The 18,619-nt window shown below is 41.7% G+C and overlaps 1 protein-coding gene across 7 annotated transcripts in view; it reads left to right on the forward strand.

Moving 5' to 3' along the window:
* The window catches only part of LOC127372152 (signal-induced proliferation-associated 1-like protein 2), an 83,758-nt gene that overhangs the window by 47,874 nt on the left and 17,265 nt on the right, over positions 1 to 18,619 (forward strand). For all 7 annotated transcript variants that reach the window (XM_051415598.1, XM_051415614.1, XM_051415632.1 and 4 more), the window contains exons 9-14: positions 4,505 to 4,779; positions 10,922 to 11,176; positions 14,833 to 14,979; positions 16,481 to 16,584; positions 16,754 to 16,842; positions 18,116 to 18,489. In XM_051415598.1, the coding sequence (XP_051271558.1) occupies positions 4,505 to 4,779; positions 10,922 to 11,176; positions 14,833 to 14,979; positions 16,481 to 16,584; positions 16,754 to 16,842; positions 18,116 to 18,489 (1,244 nt within the window). The remainder of the gene's footprint in view (positions 1 to 4,504; positions 4,780 to 10,921; positions 11,177 to 14,832; positions 14,980 to 16,480; positions 16,585 to 16,753; positions 16,843 to 18,115; positions 18,490 to 18,619) is intronic.

The following is an 18,619-nucleotide window of genomic DNA, read 5'->3' on the forward strand; positions in this document are numbered from 1 at the left end:
ACTCTCTGCGGCAGTCAGTTAAGTTAATGGAGTGAAAGATTAGCGATGATGTGATTGTGTGACCCATTCTTGATTTTGCGGAGGTCTGGGCGCAGGTACAGGAGGAGGCAGCTTAAACAGGACACCAACCCAGTTTCGAAGGGGAGGAAAGGAAACACAGACACATTTTTTGGGTCTGACAGCCTAAGAATAGAGGACACTTGGCCTCAGACTACTCCACTCCTATGGAGAGCTACCCACTTAGTCCAAGTTCTCTCATTCCCATCTTGTAATGCTGCCTTGGCCATCTGTACAACTCTGGCCCTGATTTCATTGTGCGATTTTTGGGGTCAGGTGGGTCTAGATACCTTCAAGTCCAGAAAAAATAGGTTAAAACACCTGGTTCCTTAGCTGGGAATCTGGCATCTGATGCCTTGTTTCCGCTCCTTGTGTTCCTGCGTAGGCTTGCTTTTCCTATTCTAGTTTCCATGGTTTGTTTGCTGAACCTCTAATCAGGCAATCCTTTGTTTCCTTTAAATAACATTGAGATTGAATCCCAAAATCCAAAACCTGAGCTGTGCATGACCTTATTTCAGCCTGCATGCTCTCTTTCATTTATCCCTTTGGCAACCTCATCTACAGTTTCGAAATTTTCAACAGACTCTAACCAGCATATCTTTGGTTCAGTCAACAACATGGGAGTATAAATCCATTTCCTGCTAAAAAACTAAGAACCTCATTCTTCTGAGGATTATGGTAGGTAGAGATAATTACACCGTTTTTTTTATCACCTTTTGCAATGAACTATTAGAAATTAGAATGAATAAAAGTAAATGTGAACGTGAGCACAAAGGTTTTGCAGATCCCAACCACCTCAAAAACCACAAGATACCAAAGACGTATTTACCATAATTAATCTTAGGAGGACACGGATGTCATTCAGTGTCTACTCAACTCATCATAAGAAAGGACAGTGCAGGATATATTAGCATTTATGATTAGCCAAAGGACCTCACTTCCTCATTCACTATGCTAATATCCATCACATTTACTGTCCACTCACCCATGGGATTTGTGAGGAATATCTCGCAGGAAAAAGCTCAGAATGAGTATTAAAAAAAGTGGGTGGCTATTTGTGTTTCTCACACAGACAGTGGAGCAGCAGCAGTAGGCACATTTGGGTATGAGCTGACCGTGCATACTTTGTCCCAAAGGTGTCTGTAATGTCCCAGAGGTTGATTCGAATCATGTTTCATTGGGAGGATTTACAGACTGCCGGACCTGTGATGTAATGCGAACCAGAATGAACAGATTGTCCAGTGTGGGAGCACAACTAAAAGCTTTATGATAACGTCCTGCTCTCCAGGGTGTTGCTGAGCTGGGTGGCCGCGTGTTCAGCTTTTATGAGACAAGTCATTTGGCTCTGGTGCCATGTATGCTGTTTTTTTTCCTCCCACATTTTGTGTGTGTTTCTTTTTGTACTGTATCTGCAATACAAATAAAAGATTTGAGTGATAGAAGAGGCAAAATAGCAAAATGGCATGAGGAAAAACTATGACGACCATAAATGCATTAGAACAGCTTTATGCAAAATGTTTATTACAGTTGCAATTTTTCAGCAACAGATTACTGTACAAAAAAACTGAAAAAATAAGTGATGAATTTATGCTCTTTTTATATATACATATACATGTTATATATACAAGTAAATAGAAACTTTGGGTTTTAGGTTGTTGGTCGAATAAAACAAAACAATTTTTTTTGAAGAAGAAGAAACAAGACATTTGAGGACTTTACCTTGGGATTTGGGAAGTAGCATTTTTCACAATTCTCTGACATTTTATGGATCAAACAACATAATTTAATTGAGAGAATGATAGACAGATTAATCAATAATGAAACTAATCAGTAGTTGCAGCCCTAGATAAAATAAGGACTTTGTATAGGTCGTGTTTTCACAATTTTCTGACATCTTATAGACCTTAATTGATCATGATTAATGGATAATAGAAATAATGTTTAGTTAGTGACAGTATAATCTTATTAGTTTTCGGTTTAGTTTTAGGTTGCAACATATGTGCACATATTTGCACATTTATTAATTTATTCGATAAAATGTGCAAAAATTGATTTAAAAAAATGCCCAAACTGACATCTTTACATTGCTTTTTTTCCCAAACTTCCCAAATCACAAACTTTCAATTTACTATTATATGCAACAGAACAAAGCAACACATTTTAAATTAGATATCCTTTTGATATTGAATTCTATAAGAACCACAAATAAACAGCCCAGAGGAAACAGGCGGCCCTAGATTTACCAATATGTGCTTCATTTCTTTGAAGTTCAGTGGGATGACAAGGTTTTGTCATGTCTGTGAAGCATGCTACTACAGATGGTGTCATCAATGTCAAAGCTGCTTCAGACTGTCAGACCTCTCGCTGAGGATCAACGCCAGCAACGCTACTTGACATCAGCTTTGAGGCGGATACTGTTTGTTTCCTCAGGGCAGTGTTGTAGTCTTATGTCACCAGTCGTTAGAGCCCGTCATTAGGCTCGGCATTGAAATGCTTTGGTCAGCAGGACACAAACACTCACACACACACACACACACACACACACACACACACACACACACACACACACACACATATCCATACTGCCATACTTCATGTCACCATCCACCATCAAAATAACTTTACAGGCCACAAATTCCTCCTATGAGATAATGAGTGTCCTGTTAGATTCAGCCATTATGGATTTGGGCCATTCGGAGGAGAACCTGGGCACATTAATTTCCAGGATGGACTGAATAAAGGGCCTTGATGAAGGCATTTAGAAAGCTATTATTTAGGCCTAATGAATTTCTGACAAAGGGCAGTGTGATTCATGGTCCCTAATACCCAGGCCAATGTCTTTCTCATACACAGGCCATTTACTTCCAGACTTTGCCCCCAGAGAGCTTTTGGACTTCACATTTCCAATTCCTTTTGCCCTTGATGTTTTATGCAGAGTGATTGTTTAGTTTGTGGGTCATCTCACCAAAGTGCTTCTCAAGTTTTATCTGTCTTTGAAAACTGAAACTTTGAGCATGTATTTATTGCAAAACTGAGACTGTGACTTAACTGATGTCATTAACAGGATGAGTGCTTTCCTCAGTTAATAAAGTTTTAGGGTTGTGTCTCACTGTGATGTCCATCATGGTTGGCTCGGGTCAAGTTTCACACAGCGGGGTAGGATTTTAGCCAGTGTGAGAATCTGGTGGAGTGTTGACAGGCCATAGTCTGAGTTAATGCGTCCCTGAAGCCAGCTGCCACTCTGAGGCAAATGGAGGCAGTCACCCACATCTGAACTAAGACTAATCTGATGGGTGATTGAAGCTCAATGAATGCAGCGAATGAGTTTTTTACAGTGGTGTCACAAGTACCACTCCCAATGTATACCTACACATATATAAGCGTAGTCATCAAGATGCACAGGCTACAGTTGCATGTTTGCGCCTCTGCTCCGTTCTGTGGTTGCTTGTTTTAATGTAATATTGCCGCTGATGCAAGAGGGTTGCCTGAACTTCAGTTGAACCTCAATTGCATTAAAGCAGAGGCTTAAGCCAGGCCAATGCTGAGCAAAGTGAGCAGCTTCATTTGCATGCAAGTACATGATTGGACAAGAACCAACTTTTAGTTTCATCCAATTGGCAACTGTCCACCAAGTATCCGATGGGTGGAGTCTCACATCTCTGGTCGCAGTCTCCACAACTGTGAGAAAAAGAGTGAAGAGATCTTTTTTTACACTGGATGTGAACAAAGTGTGTTCATGAGCTGCCAGTTAATGCAGATTATGTGTTGGTGTATAAATGTTTTGCTCCGAGGGCCTTTTTAGAAGTTAACTCTGGTTAATAGACTTAGTTCTGTGGACGAGTATGTGTCTCGTGGGTCAATTTTATCCTAATCCCCACCCACAGAGCTGTAGCAAGTGTCCCTAGTGACAGGTGTGTATTTGTGTGTGCAGTGCATGTGTGTTTTAGCTGTCTCTGCGCAGCTCTGAGGCTAAATCGGTTAGGTCGGCGATGTACCCTCTTATTAACTTCCATTTTGAGAGGTTCTTTGAATTAGCCAAACAAACATGCCTTTGCACTACTGCCTGCAGGCAGGATTTTTCTCTTCTCTTATAGTATTATTCTTGTGTGTGCATGCGTGTGTTTCTGTGTGTGTGTAATGAAACCCACACATATCTATTAAAAAAGAAGCAAACTGTTGACAGCTACTGTTGGAATATACTGTATTATCTTAGAAAGCTCCCATTAAGCCACATTAAGATCACTCCGCTTCCAGTCTTTCTCTGTTGATCTCATACTTGTGTAATGGTTTCTCAGTGTGACTGCTTACAGTCTACTGCCCATTTCATGTGTTGGACTTCTGAAGTGTTTCTAAAGTTGTGCTGTCTTTATGTCTCTATAACAGTGCAATAAAAACAATATTGATGTACTTGTATTAATGAACAAATTGATTCCGATTCTGGTTCCAGATCACCACCAGAGGCTGCGAGACGTCGGAGATGACTTTGCGTCGGAACGGTCTCGGCCAGCTCGGTTTCCATGTCAACTTTGAGGGCATCGTGGCTGATGTGGAGCCCTTTGGCTTCGCCTGGAAGGCGGGGTTGAGGCAGGGCAGCCGACTGGTGGAGATCTGCAAGGTGGCTGTCGCTACTCTCACCCACGAGCAGATGATTGACCTGCTGCGCACATCCGTCAGTGTCAAAGTGGTTATAATCCAGCCTCATGAAGACGGCACCCCCCGAAGGTAAAACCACAACTTTGTTTTTACTTGAAAACTAACACTTTTTAGCAACACTGCAGACAAAAGATGCTTACGGAACATACGCAGGCTTCCGATTGTCTTTCATTTTTGGCTGTCGTGCTGTGGTTTGTAAGGCGCAGAAGCAGGTGCTCCTCAAAAATGTATGAAGTCATAACAGAAGAGTAGTTTCTTTTTCTCCATGCAGCTGGGGTAAATTAACTTGACATTTGCTCTCATGTTTTAGATGATTAGCATGAAGAAATGCTTACATACTGTTTTTGTTGCATAAGGGTTGATGTTGTTCTCCGCTGATTTCTCTGGAGAGGAGACTCTTCGTACTGATGTGGCTTTGTTGTAAGAGAAAGCTCCAGCAGGGCTGTAGAGTCACACAGACACGGACAGTCAGCGTTTCTCACTAATGATAATGAGAGGAGCATTTTGATTAATGGCTCATCTCTTGCTGCCATTGTCTGACAGCTCACATTTGCAGATTGCTTTTTTCTCACCTCGCCCAATCTTCTATTCAGCAATTAGGATGGGAGTGTTTGGCTTTTTAAGGACACACACCCATGGGGAGAGTCCATAGCTCCCGTAATAAAAAGAAAGAAGCATATTTCAAACGGTCTTTTGTGATCAGGAGAAATGAAGGTCTGTCTAAAATGCTTGTTCTGAAAGCACATCTGCTTGTTTTGTCTGTGAGAGACAGACAGTCCTGTGAAATCATATCCATCACTCTGTCACACTCACATTTTCGACATCTTTGTTTTGGTTGTGCTTGAGGCTGACAGATTTGTGTACCAGCAAATGCTCTTCCCACTTTGTCGCAGATAACCACAGCAGAATAAGTTAACAGCGTGCAGAGAGAATACCTCCACTACCCTTAATTCCACTTTCTGTTTGTGATGTTGCAGTTAATACTAATGTTGTTAGCTGATAATTCAAATGAAAAACCTGTGGCTGACATTTTAAAACAGATAAACAGAAGTGTTGATTGCTGAAGACTTTTGATAAATTGCTGGTGGATGAGTGATTTTAGATTAAATGTGTTTATAAAAGATTAAGTCTAATGTCTATTTTTGGAAAATGATATAAATGGCAGCCTTGCTAAAGCTTCTGTTTGAATACGTTCTTAAACAGCTGTGTGTACATTTGTGTCATTATGTCAAAGACTAGTAGTAGTAGGTGCGTGTTTAACTGGGTTTCGACTTTGCGTTCTGGTCTGGGCAACAGAGGAGTAACATATTTGCTCCCCCAGATGGTGGGCTAACATGCCTCATCTGAGAATCCAACACACCAGCCACTCTGGCAGAACGGACGTCTAATCCTCTTACCACGATCTATGATGATACATGATGATACAATCATAATCGCAGTTCAGGGAAGCAGAAAGCAGACAAAACAAACATCTTTTAAAACTGGTTCTGTGTCTATAAATGTGTGTCCGGCTCTCTGGAGAATGTTACAGGCTGAAAGATTCTGAAAAGGAAGCTTTTGGCACACGATATTTGTGCCAGTGGAAGACATCTGGCTTGGTTTCACTGACACGACCAAAGTCTGTGAAGGTACTTTAGACAGCCAATAAAAGATGGTTTTAAAAATACACATGCTACAGAGCACTGTGCCCAAAAGTATGCATTATGTATCATGCTGTGTGTCCATGATGCATAATGCACCGAGCTTGACCCATATATGGCGTTGCTAACAGATGCATCGGGCAGATTAGTAGGCATTACAGTAGAAGTCTATACTGGTCAGAGCTGTTGAGCTCTACTGGGAGACTCCCATCTTACTAAAACACAATTTCTCATCATGATCCCATGAGAACCAAAAGGCTCCATCTCGGGTCCTGTGAATTTTCTCCCAAGGTTCCAACAAATCTAGAGGTGAGAGGTCAGGTGAAGAATCTCGAGGGCCCTCAACTCTTTTCTTTGCTGCGTCTTTGAGTTGCTAAAGTGTTGCAGTCAACAATAAGTGCTCCAGTTTCTCCACTATTATCTCAATGGAAAGGAATTCAGCAGGGGCTCGAAGGCCCCAGTCAGTCCCCTGTGGCCAGAGAGATGGGGGTTAGTCTAACAACAATGGACAAGAGTCTCATGACCTCCAGACAATGTACCCTGGCTCCACACTGCTACATGACATGGAAAAATGTTTTCACAAGCACATGTTGGGGCTAGAAGGAGAGAGTTTCCTCTTTACTGTTTTTAAAAATTTGGAATATGATTTAGTCTTCTTTACTTTGTGATTTCTCCAGATCTAGGATTGATGGGGTCATATGGTTGCTAAGATTATATTTGGAAGAAATATATATATAGATTACTATAGCACTGTTTTGCAGCAAATCTCCTTAAGCTGTTTATGCCCTAAATGGTTTTACCCCTCTCAGCCTTAAGCCAATGGAGATATGCCTCTAATATTAGCCTTACCTAGTACTGTATTTATTTACACTGGAGGAAGGATGTGGTTTTAGCCCAGTGCAATACTGGAGGCTTTTCCATCATCACTCTAAAAAGCTTTAAACAAGTTCAACATGTTAGCCTTGGATCAAACTAATGAGAAAAAGATGAAAAAGATTAGCTCTTTGAAAGAGGAATGCAGTATACAGAACATGGCAGTGATTGTATGTTTTTAGTATATGGTCATCAGAGATGTAAGAGTAAACAAAAGGATCAGTATAATATGGACTAAAATGGATGATTACTACAAGACATACACACAGAAACAAAAAGCATCTGTATGGTCAGAGTATCAGCCTCCTGCGTTTTTATCATAACATATTGCACAGTTGATGTTTTAAGCACAACAATTTATGTTTAAAATGGTGGGTAACCTGAATTTAAGTGGGTTCACCCAGCACCAGCCCCCTGCTGATAATGAGTATTGCCTATGACATTCAGATGGCCACTTGTGACCTTTCCTTTGAAGTGTCATCAGACTTGTCATCATGGATTTTCATCTGGACTGAAGTTAAGCCGGATTTCTCACTTCCCATGCCGACACCCTGTGAAAAAGAGCACCGCTAAACCAAAATTCAGAGAACCTGCATCACAAATTGCTCGGCTTAATCCCCTCACATTCTTCACAGGAGCGGTTCTTTCCTTTGGATCAGTTTGCAAAGAAATCACTAAAAAGGGCTTTCGATCTTTTTTTTTTTTTTTTTTGCAATCCTACACACTTTTCAGCCAACCTTATTTAATGAACCTCCGCACAATGCTCTGCAAAGGGCTGGTGGAGGTCACAACCTTTGTGGCTCTTTACTGTGACATGGACTCTGACTGTGAGAATGGATTAGCATGTCCCTCAGTTGCTGGCCATGTCATTAGAGTGACAGCTCTCTGACTGAGGTCTAAGGTCCTGTTGTCACACTGATCTATTGTAATTCATTAAGAGCCAATGGCTGAAGGAGCTGATTGTTCACCTCCAAGTGGCCACGAACACAGCTGAAGTCTTTATTTTATTTTAAATGAGCAATGATGTTATCTTAGTGACGTCACATCACATTGTGGCAATTTTTTTTATTTTTCCTTGACTCAATGTTGCTTTTAAGTTGTAGATGTTCTCCTTCTCTACAAGCGTATGTAGGCCATTGTGGTATAATTTATGGCCCCTCACATTTAGCTGGAAGACTGCAGCAGCAGTTCTTGGTGGAATCAAGCAGGAAGCAGACGGTATTATTTCTCACCAGCTCCTGGCTTCCTCCTCTCCTTACAGCAGGCTGGATGTGTCCAACAGCGTCTCCTCCACCACTAGCCTCCAGCTCAGGTTTAACTGTTGACCAAACACACGTTTCCTGCTGTTTCTCCATGATTTATACACAGTGAGCCCGAGTCCCCCTATACGTTACAAACAAGAAGCACATTCCTCATACATCAGGCCAGTACGACGGGTATTTCCACTTCCTGCTAAGCTTGTAGAATTGAATATAAATCTATATTGTCCTCCTATGTGGAATTTCATCTTTGGCTTCAGCGGCAAGGGGGGGGGGGCTGCTGGAGAATATTGGTATCATAAGAGAAATTTACCTTGTCAGCTTGTGGTCGTTCTGGTGTAAAAAGGAGAGCAAGAGACAACGGCTGAGACCTTTCCTGTTGACAAGCTGTTAGCTAGGTTTAGCCTTTTCAGAGAGTAATGATGTGTGGCAACCTGGCATGACCACACACACACGCAGTTAATCAAGGTAATGAGTGGGTTAGCAGCCCTGCTGAAAAGCCAATTGACCAGCAGTCTGGAGGGTTTAACACTCTTGTTAGCATCCTTTTGTTCTGTAATGAACAAAACAGTGGATGAAAGACCTCAGGTTACACACTGAAAGTAAGTAGGATAATAATTTCATCTGTTAAATCACAGATGTCTGAGCTCCTCATATACATATACAGTAACTTCACCCAACAAAATACATTCCTTTCTCATTTATGGACGTGTCTTCCGATGCTGTAATGCCACTCATTACTCTCACTGCCCCACATATCAAACCGGTGATGTATGCTTCATACATAGAGTAAATAAGTAATGTAAACTGTGGAGGATGTAGAGCAAACCACTTACAGTCCTTCATCGTGGATGAGGCCAGCCTGGTGATGACATTGACCAGATGTGAAAGACATGTTGTTGTTGGAGGAGAAGGAGGAGGAGGAAGCTACGGATGATCTTTTAGTTAGATCTTATAACACCCACAGGTCCAGTGGGAGACCGGCTGTAAACAGCCCAGCCACCCATGGCCCAGTTTGATGAAAAGGTCTCCCTGAGAGGGATTACTTGCCCCCTCCACCGCAGCCTTTGCAATCAGCCTGCGCACCCTCCTCAAGCTCTGCTGTGTGTACATGTATGACCACAGCAAAATATACACAGCTTTCCACCCCCCAGTGGATTCTGGAAAATGGACTTTGGAGGGGGAGGGCAGTGTAATCATTAGGGTCATGCTTGAGATGCTTTCAGAGAGCTAACAGAGCAACAAGGCTTTTTAACCCTGACTCACCACCCTGTAAACCTGCCGTCCTTCCAAACATACACACCAAGCCTCTGCCCAGCCCCAAAGATTAATGTTGCATGAAATGGCATCACAGGCCTTGTCCATCGCAGAGATCCTCAGTGTTGTTAGCAGTAATGGGATGGAGATGGAGGGAGGAAAAGCCTCCTGTGTAGAGCTACTCAGGGGAGACCCATATCTGATTAAGTGGCAAGCTGAGATTTTTGGCTCTATTAAAATGGGCAAAGTGTTTTCCATTGTTTCCAAGTGTCTCTGATGTGCCTGTAAGCATTCAGTGTGCACATGCAACTGTATGTGTGTGTTTATTGTTGACACCATATCTAGATGTCTGACTCTAGCTATATATTTCTGACAGCATTAGGGTTTTGGTGTTGTCATGATAATAAAAAGGATGAGGGCTCCCCCACCCCCAATTTTTTACAGAGGACATCACAATATAAAGTACTGTCACAACTGAAAATGCTGTACCTGTCTTGTAACGCAATAGCAAAATATTATACATTTTTTAAAAAAAAAAACATGTTATATAATGTAATGTTACATTACATTAGTAATAATCATAAAATACATTATAATGTGGATTTATTAGCTGATGATGAATTAATCGTAATAATGCAAATTGAATTTGAGCTGTTAAAGTTTTATTATTCACACTACATATATCATCCATAATGAAACATGTAGATATATGCACACTGTTGAATTAATAATTGTGGAATCATGTGATATTGTAAAATAAGATAATTTATTATATTATAATTATTTGGTTCAAGGTGTTCTCCACAGTAATTACTGCAACTTTTCAATATTTTTATGTTATAAATGGAAAAAATGTAGGTGAATAATGTGCAAGTGGTCACTTGTAGTGATGAATCCTCAAAGTATTATCACTCCTCTTTTCTCTGCTGATCCATTTGAGTCGTTTGGGGTCTTTTAGCTTGTTGGTTACCTGCTCAGCAGCACCTAGCATGACACTGACTGAAGTTAGCAGCCCACTGGTGAACACAGTGGCAACTAAGCAGCTCAATGCTTGGGAAAATATTATTATTATTATGCTATTGTAAGGAATTTAACCTGCAGTGCAACTAGGATAGCCTTTTCATACCGGCTTCATCACTGACCTAACTAACCTTCTTCTTTATTTCCATATTTCCACATCAGGGGCTGCTCCGAGCTCTACCGCATACCCATGGTGGAGTACAAGGTCGACAGCGAGGGTACACCCTGCGAGTACAAGACACCCTTCAGGAGAAACACCACCTGGCATCGGGTGCCCACAGCTGCTGGAGCACCTCTATCCCGAGGCTCGCCCACGCAGGGCCCTGACCGCCTGCAGTGCCAGCAGATCCTCCAGCAGCACCAGGCAGCTATCCCACGAAGCACCTCCTTTGATAGGAAGCTGCCAGATGGGTCCAGGTAAATTCCCTTTCCTCTTCCCACTGCCCTCTTTCTCACGTTTTCTTCTAGCCAGAGTTGTATGAATACATTAACGACCAACTGAAAATTGCCATCATTAGCTCCCGCTGCAGACAGATTAAAACAACTTTAAACTTATAATTCAGTTGGTGAAGGTGATGCCTCATTTAGAGTGATCAGGGTAGCATCAAAAAAGATGCTATACTGTAAAAGAACAAGCTACTTTTGGGTCAGTATGTGTTTTTATTAATGTAACCTTGAAAAAAAAAAAGGTTTTTGGCCGCTGGCTAATAATCTCAACATTCACCAGTCAGGTCTTATTCAGCCAGAAGCTTTCACCACATGCACAATAATACATTACGTAGATAAAAGCCAAAAATTGTTCACCCTTCGTCCTTTATAAATAAGTAAACACATTATATTAAGATGGAGTCACTGCAGCATTATCTACAGTGGTGCAAAAAAAGGTAAATGAAAGCAAAAATGTAACAAAACAAATTAACAAAAGGATTCTTTTAAGACAGTTTTGGAAGTCAAGCTTTCTCCACAAGGTTTTTCAGAAAGCTAGGCAGAGCAAAGCTTGCGATCAAACATGACGCTCTAAAGATCCAATCCTTTGAGATGAAATCTTTGAACTCTCAGCCTTTCTCATTTAGAAAAGAGCCACAATAACACTTTGAGGGGTTGTTATTGTGTTCAATTATTTGCATATATATAAACGGAGTATTTTAGTCCAATGAATTCACGGCTTCGCTTTCATCTCCCTTCAGATGATAAGGCCACAGTCGCACTTTGTTCCTGTCCCAGACTGTGTCTCTTTTGGACATCTCCATTGAGCCATGTAAAGCAGTGATTTGTTCATTCTAATGAAACCCCTACAGTCATGATAACCTTTCCAGTGTGTCACACCGACCCCCCCTGGTGTTGCCTGTTCTGACTATACTGGGATAATGGCTGCCTTCTCTGCCTAATCAGAGTCCCTGGCAGTGGGAGCACTCCATTCTCCATAGCTCCTTTCTTTCTCTCTCTGTATCCCTCCTACTCCCCGCTCCCTCCCTCTTCCTGCACCCTGCCGAGGAGGAGGTGATGGGGACACTGACACAGCTCAGCTCATCTCATCCAATTACTGCAGAAACAAAGAGAGTGCTCTTCCCCGGACCACGATATGTAGCACCCCAGAGGGAGTGGGAGTAGAGGAGGGGTACGAAGGAGTCATAGACTGAAGAGGGAGGGAGGGAGACAAGAGGGGAATATTATACAGTCACATTTTCTAGAAAAGAACAAGCTGCTTATTCTTCTTCATTTTTTTGGGTTTTGTGTGGACTCGGGGACTTCTGCTGTTGCCAGGGGTACATGGAAGGATTGTACTGAAGACTAGCTCAACTAATACGAAAAATAGTAATTATGATTAGATTTTGTTTTTAGAAACCACATACTGAATCATCTGCCGTGACTGAGTGTATGTAAACTATTTAGCAAGCAGGCCGAAAGTCAAAACAGTTTACGTTAGGTAAAAGTGATTGATAAAAAATTGAAATGGCTAAAAGTAATCGCCGAACAGTTGAAAGTTGCAGATTACCACCCCTTTCTGTCACTCTCTTTCACTTCCAAGCATGTAGGAGGAAGCTATGATGACCATAGTTTGCAAAAAATGCAACCCTATGTACAGTCAGTGTTTGGTTTGTCCATTCTTGGCTACTGTAGAAACATGGTGGTTCAGCATGGTGGCGTATGTGGAAGACGCCCCACACCCTCTGTAGATAAAGACAATATCCATTTTTATATTGTTAATAGTGGTAAATAACATCCAGCGTAAACTCAAATGAACATGTTAATACAAAGGAACATGACAGGTGGCGTCTGTCAATAAAAGGATACTTGAGTTCATCTGATACAGCTTTGGGGGAACATCTGACAAAAAAAAAGGTTGGGAACCACAGGTCTATAAGACACATATGAATCTTGATATCTTAGAGAAAGCATCATCCCATCCGCACATATAGCTGAATCCAGACATGGCACCGTAAAATATGACACCTACTCTTCAGCCAACTGCGACCGACCGCTAATCTCTGCAGCCTCGAATGTTATTGCAGCGCAGACAGAAAAATGATGTCCAGTATCCGCCCAGAACTTTACTTTATGTCAAGTGAGGAAGAGAATGAGAACAAAAAGCAGCTGCTGCTGTTTCACATTAAAGTGCCCGGACACTTGAGTTGGGGAGGAAACGTAGCGATTCGGCCAAAGCGTTCGATGATGTGTGCCGTGACTGAGATACTGACAGCTTAGTGAGTTTCCCATGGTGGTCTAGACAGAGGAAACTGGATGACAAGGCAGAAAAGGGTTGATGCTAAGAATTTGTCGCCTTCTAAATAGACGTTTATATTGGGATTTTTTCATTATATGGTTCTACTGGATTTTATTATGAAATGTACCTGCACATTTCCGATCTTTGACTGTTCCTTTATGCTTGTAATGCGTTGTTTGGATTTAAATATTTTAAAAAAAGAAAGGAGAAAATACACCTGGGATCTTTAATTCATTCTCAAGCCTACATTCATTATATAAACAAATACAATACAAGAAAAAAAACAGAGATGAAAGAAGTATAGAGTATTCCTGGCTTGAGACTTAATGTGAAAGCCATCCTGCCTATGTTGTTTGAGTCTTATTTCCATCCGGTCATTTAACCTACTTTAGTGTGTTGCTTAAAAGGAAGGCCTCCAGGCAGCCAAAATAACTCCAGTCCAGTGTTTATTTTTCTCTCCAGACCGTATACCGCAAGTTTTTCCTGACCAGGGAAAAGCAAGCAACTTCTTGTCTTAAACTATTAAGTCAGGTCAGGGCTCATTGCATGACAGTGAAAAACACTTTGGACAGGTTGAGCTAATGGTCAGTGCCAACTAGGTAAGTGAGTAAACTTCCTTAACAGGTGACAAAAGTTTAAGAGCAGAGTCAAGTTTGTGTTTCAGAGCAGAAATCTCATGCATCCTCTTACATTCAGGAGCTACTTCTGTCTTTACTCTACATACACACATGGCTCCACCATCTGGATTACTCACCGAATCTTATTACCATAACTAATCTCTGTCTCTGTTTGTCTTTGGAGAACAAGACACCTACTCCCTTACTGACTGTTCTCACATTTTCTTAGAGATTATCCACGGTGCTCTCATGCAATGGACTATTCCCTGGAGTGTCACCCAATAATAAAGTTATTAAGGCTGGACAGTGAGGGAAAGAAGTGTTTCCAGTGTTAGAAGAATTTAATTCCTCTAGAGAGTCAAAAAATCTAATTTATGCATTAAATATAAAATTGTTTCAAATAATAATCTGTGCAGATAGAGAAGTGCTGGATGTTTTAGTGTAACAATTAATCTTTTATGTCATTTATCAAGCAAAAATGCCAAACATTTACAGATTCCATCATGTAAAATGTGGGGATTCACAGCTTTTCTTTGCTTTTAAATCATTGTAAATTGCATATGTTCTGGTTTTGGTTGTTTTTCACAATTTTCTGACATCTTATAAACTATCAAGCATTTAGTTGCTGCCCAAAAATTTTATATATATAATAATCTTACATATGGCCTCAATTTTGAACAGTTATGGCAGTGTGTTTTACACTTGTGTCTTTTGCCCCGCTGTTTCTGCAGGACAATGCAGGATATGGAAAACCCCCAGGTCACCTCATGTAACAAGGGAGACCAGCACTACCGCAGCTCCCCAAGTAACCAGTCCTCCTCCAGTGATCCAGGACCCTGCGGCAGCGGCACCTGGTCCCAGCAGCCTGGATATGATGGGTACGGGACCACAGCAGTGTTACTTCTTTTGAAATAGCCTCTAAGTAGTCCCTCCAGGAATATGCAGTTTTGCAGTAATGAATGCAGCTACAATCAGTACCAGCACTATTTCTGAGAACTTGCAATTTTGCAAAATGACACCAATTTTTCCACATCAAATGACCAAATCATCAGCACACTTTTGGCCAGTCGTCACTCTTTTTTTTCTTTTCTACAGGAAGTGATCTAACAAAACAATAAAATTATCCCTGCCCTGGTCTAATACCACATCCAGAGCCTAAAAGAGGGAAGATGGTGGAGGATGATGAGTTTCATGTATGAGATTATTTTAATTTAACATACATTATCATAGTTTCCATTCAATCATCCCAAAGCATTGGTTTCATGATTGTATTCAGAAGAATATAAAGGCTACATTAAACATAAATGGACACTTTGAAAATGAATCCATTCTGTTTTATAGCCATAAAAAATCCAAGCCAAGTACAGTATATCACGTTGTTGTAACTTTGAGCACATCCTCCTTCTTCTGTTCAGAGTATTTCAAAAGCATGAGCACTTAAGTATAATAGGAAGTGATTATAAAAAATACTTTCTTGTCCTTCACTATATCCTACTGCGACTGAAGTGCCACTTTAGCAAACTACACTGTAATTTTGGAGAAAGCCTTTTGAAAAGAAAGTATTTGGCCAGAATGATCACAAAAGAACAGAAATTCTGGAGAGAGCAGGAGGAAGAGGCTTCGTCAGAGACCATGTCACTTCTGCCAACATGATTATAGGCACCACAATTTCTTTCTCTCGTCATAATTTTCCAGTTTATGTGTTTTCGCTACTTTACAGTACATATAAATATACAGTAGACCCCTTTTCGATATTCTCTTATGATAGTTTGCAAGGCAGCATGGCTTCAGACTGCACAAGCATTACATCTGTCAGTCTGAGTCTTGTACATGAGCAGAAACCTTTAGAGACCGCTGTCTGTCTGTAAGTGGTTACGGACCATGACAAGAGGCTTAGCTCCACGCTGGTGCTTTTCTGTCCGAGCCCCACAAAAGTGCACTGAGCTCTCAGGGATCACTGTGCCCCGTCACAGCCGCCACGATGCAGATGAGCAAGCACGTTGACTGACTGATTGATCTCCAGTTAGAGTCTTTGCTAAAGATCACGAGACACTACGGCCTCTGTTGATCCGCTGTAACCTTTATTAGCTCTTTAAGGTTTAATTAAGACCCGTATTGAAAAATTTGCAGCTCTTTCCCTTTTGTCAAGAGCAAAGAGTGCCTGGCATGCCGAGTCGAATGAAAGGAGGTCTCTTGTCAGCGTTGTCTGGCAGCTTCTTTATTCTATTATAAGCTCAAGTGATTCGACCTTAAATGATCTTGAGCTAATTGCTACATCTGTGGTAAATCTATTGAAGCCTTTCTCTGACTAGAATACAGAGTTCACTCTATAGGCAGAAAATGATTTACAGCCCATTTTCCTCCTCTTTCTTTCTCCAGATGTCCCTCTCCTATCCTCCATGAGCGGGCAGGGGACATCCAGGGGGGAGATGGAGAAATCCATAGGGAGAGGGAGCCCACCCTGGAGAGGACCAGGTCTGCAGGTGAGTCTGGTGTTCTTTCATCTAAGCAGTCATGATTCAGATGCGTATAACGTCTATAAATGTAATGTTTTCAAAGGCATGTGACCCAGGGGTTTTCTTTCATCAGGTCAACTTAGTGTGATTTATGCTATTCATAACTGGTACTCAGCTTTTTCTTCTCGGTCCACAGAGGCCAAATGGCACATCCCCTCCACCAAGATCCTGAACCCTCTGAAGCAAAGAGAAGGAGGAAAAGACTCACCCAACAAGCTGTCCAGGGTAAATGCCTGACCTACTTTAATTTCAATTTGACAGAAGCTGCCCACATGACATTTAATGGAAGTTGTTAGAAATTCATTGACACCTTGTTTGGAAGATCACAAAAGCTGTTGAAAAGTGCAGTTTAATGCAGCCTCTGTGTGTGCTCTGTCTGGAGTAGATGCCCAACTCCGCACTGTCAGACCTGGTTTACCCCTTATCGGTGTTTGAATTGGGATGAGGTCAGATTGCCCTTGTTTATAGGCTTTGCAGCGACTAGCAGCTCAATTGGAATATTCAAACTCATGTCGTCCCCTCTAGCTGCTCTTTGCACTTATCACTTTCCCTTCATCAGCATGCTAACGGGCGTCTCATCTCATCACCGTTTCTGGTTGTCTCACACTTTTCTAGGACACATTTTCCTAGAAGGTTGAATATATTAAGTGCTTGAGCCTCTCATTTTCCCCTTTTTCTATATTTCCCTCTCACTTATCTTTTTTTGGCCCATACACCATCTCTCCTTCTGTCTTTTATTTCTCCTTTGATGCTGGAGGCTGGCACACACAGCGAACATCTTTCAGTGCTTTCGGCCAGTGTTGCATTAACCCAGGCCAGTGGATAAAAATTTAAACCATTCCCTCGGCATACTCTTCCCTAATGCACAGAGCTTGTTTTTTCAAATCAGAGTAGCTCTTTTTGATGGGATGTCATTTAAGTTGCTTCTATGATTTAGCAGTGTTTAGCATAGCATAATGAAGAAAACATGACAGGTCATAATCCTGAGGTTTAAATTCTCTAATTAAGCATTGCTGTTAACTTTCACCAGAATCCCATATTGAGTCAACAAATTGAATTGTAAGAATACTCACCTACAGTTTAGATGTTGTGTTTTTATTCAGGTTGATGAACAACTCTGGTTTTCTGACCAGCTAAGTAAAATAGTTGTTGAAAATATTATACACTCCTTTTAGGGGGCAGAACATGCAGATCTCTCACACTGAGAGTGCTACAATGTATGTCACAAACAAAGGATGTGACGTTCTGCATATTCAGTTTGCATTCCTCTCTGTTACTGTCAGCTCGCCTTACAGTATCATGGGCCTCAAGAAAACGAGCTGTCACCTCAGTCAGGGACACAAGGGCATGTGATGTAGCCTGATGGGGAAACCCATCCCCCTCTGGTGCACCAAACATGTTAAAATAACCATAAGAAATATTTGCACCTGCTGTTTGTCCTTGTCTGATTTACTGTATTTCTGTCTCCTTCACCTCTCTTGCTCTCTCTTTTAACTAGACGGGCGATAAAAACTCAAGCCACTCAAGTAGCAACACTCTCTCAAGCAACGCCTCCAGCAACAGCGACGATAAGCACTTTGGCTCTGGAGACTTGATGGACCCGGAGATGCTGGGCCTCACTTACATCAAAGGAGCGTCCACAGACAGCGGCATCGACACTAATCCCTGCGTGGCTCCAGGGGCCCGGGTGTTGATGCAGGGCAGGGTGGGGGAGCAGGGACACCCTTGGGTATCGGAGCACCATGAGGACGGGGCATCAGAGGAGGATCATGGGAAACTGTACCTGCCACAAGGCTACGCCTCCGCCATTATGTCCAGTCATGTGACAGAAGGAAGCATCGGAGACCTGAGCGAAATCTCATCCCATTCAAGGTAAAATGCAGAGACAGGATGTGTGTTTTATTACCATTTAGATGTGTAGTTTAAGAGAAAAACCTGAATGATTGAGTGGATAAGTTAACAAATGCTGCTATTGGTGGCACAGGGGCTCACTGAATGGTAT

This window comes from Dicentrarchus labrax, unplaced genomic scaffold (assembly GCF_905237075.1).
Source record: "Dicentrarchus labrax unplaced genomic scaffold, dlabrax2021, whole genome shotgun sequence".
Taxonomy (NCBI): domain Eukaryota; kingdom Metazoa; phylum Chordata; class Actinopteri; family Moronidae; genus Dicentrarchus; species Dicentrarchus labrax.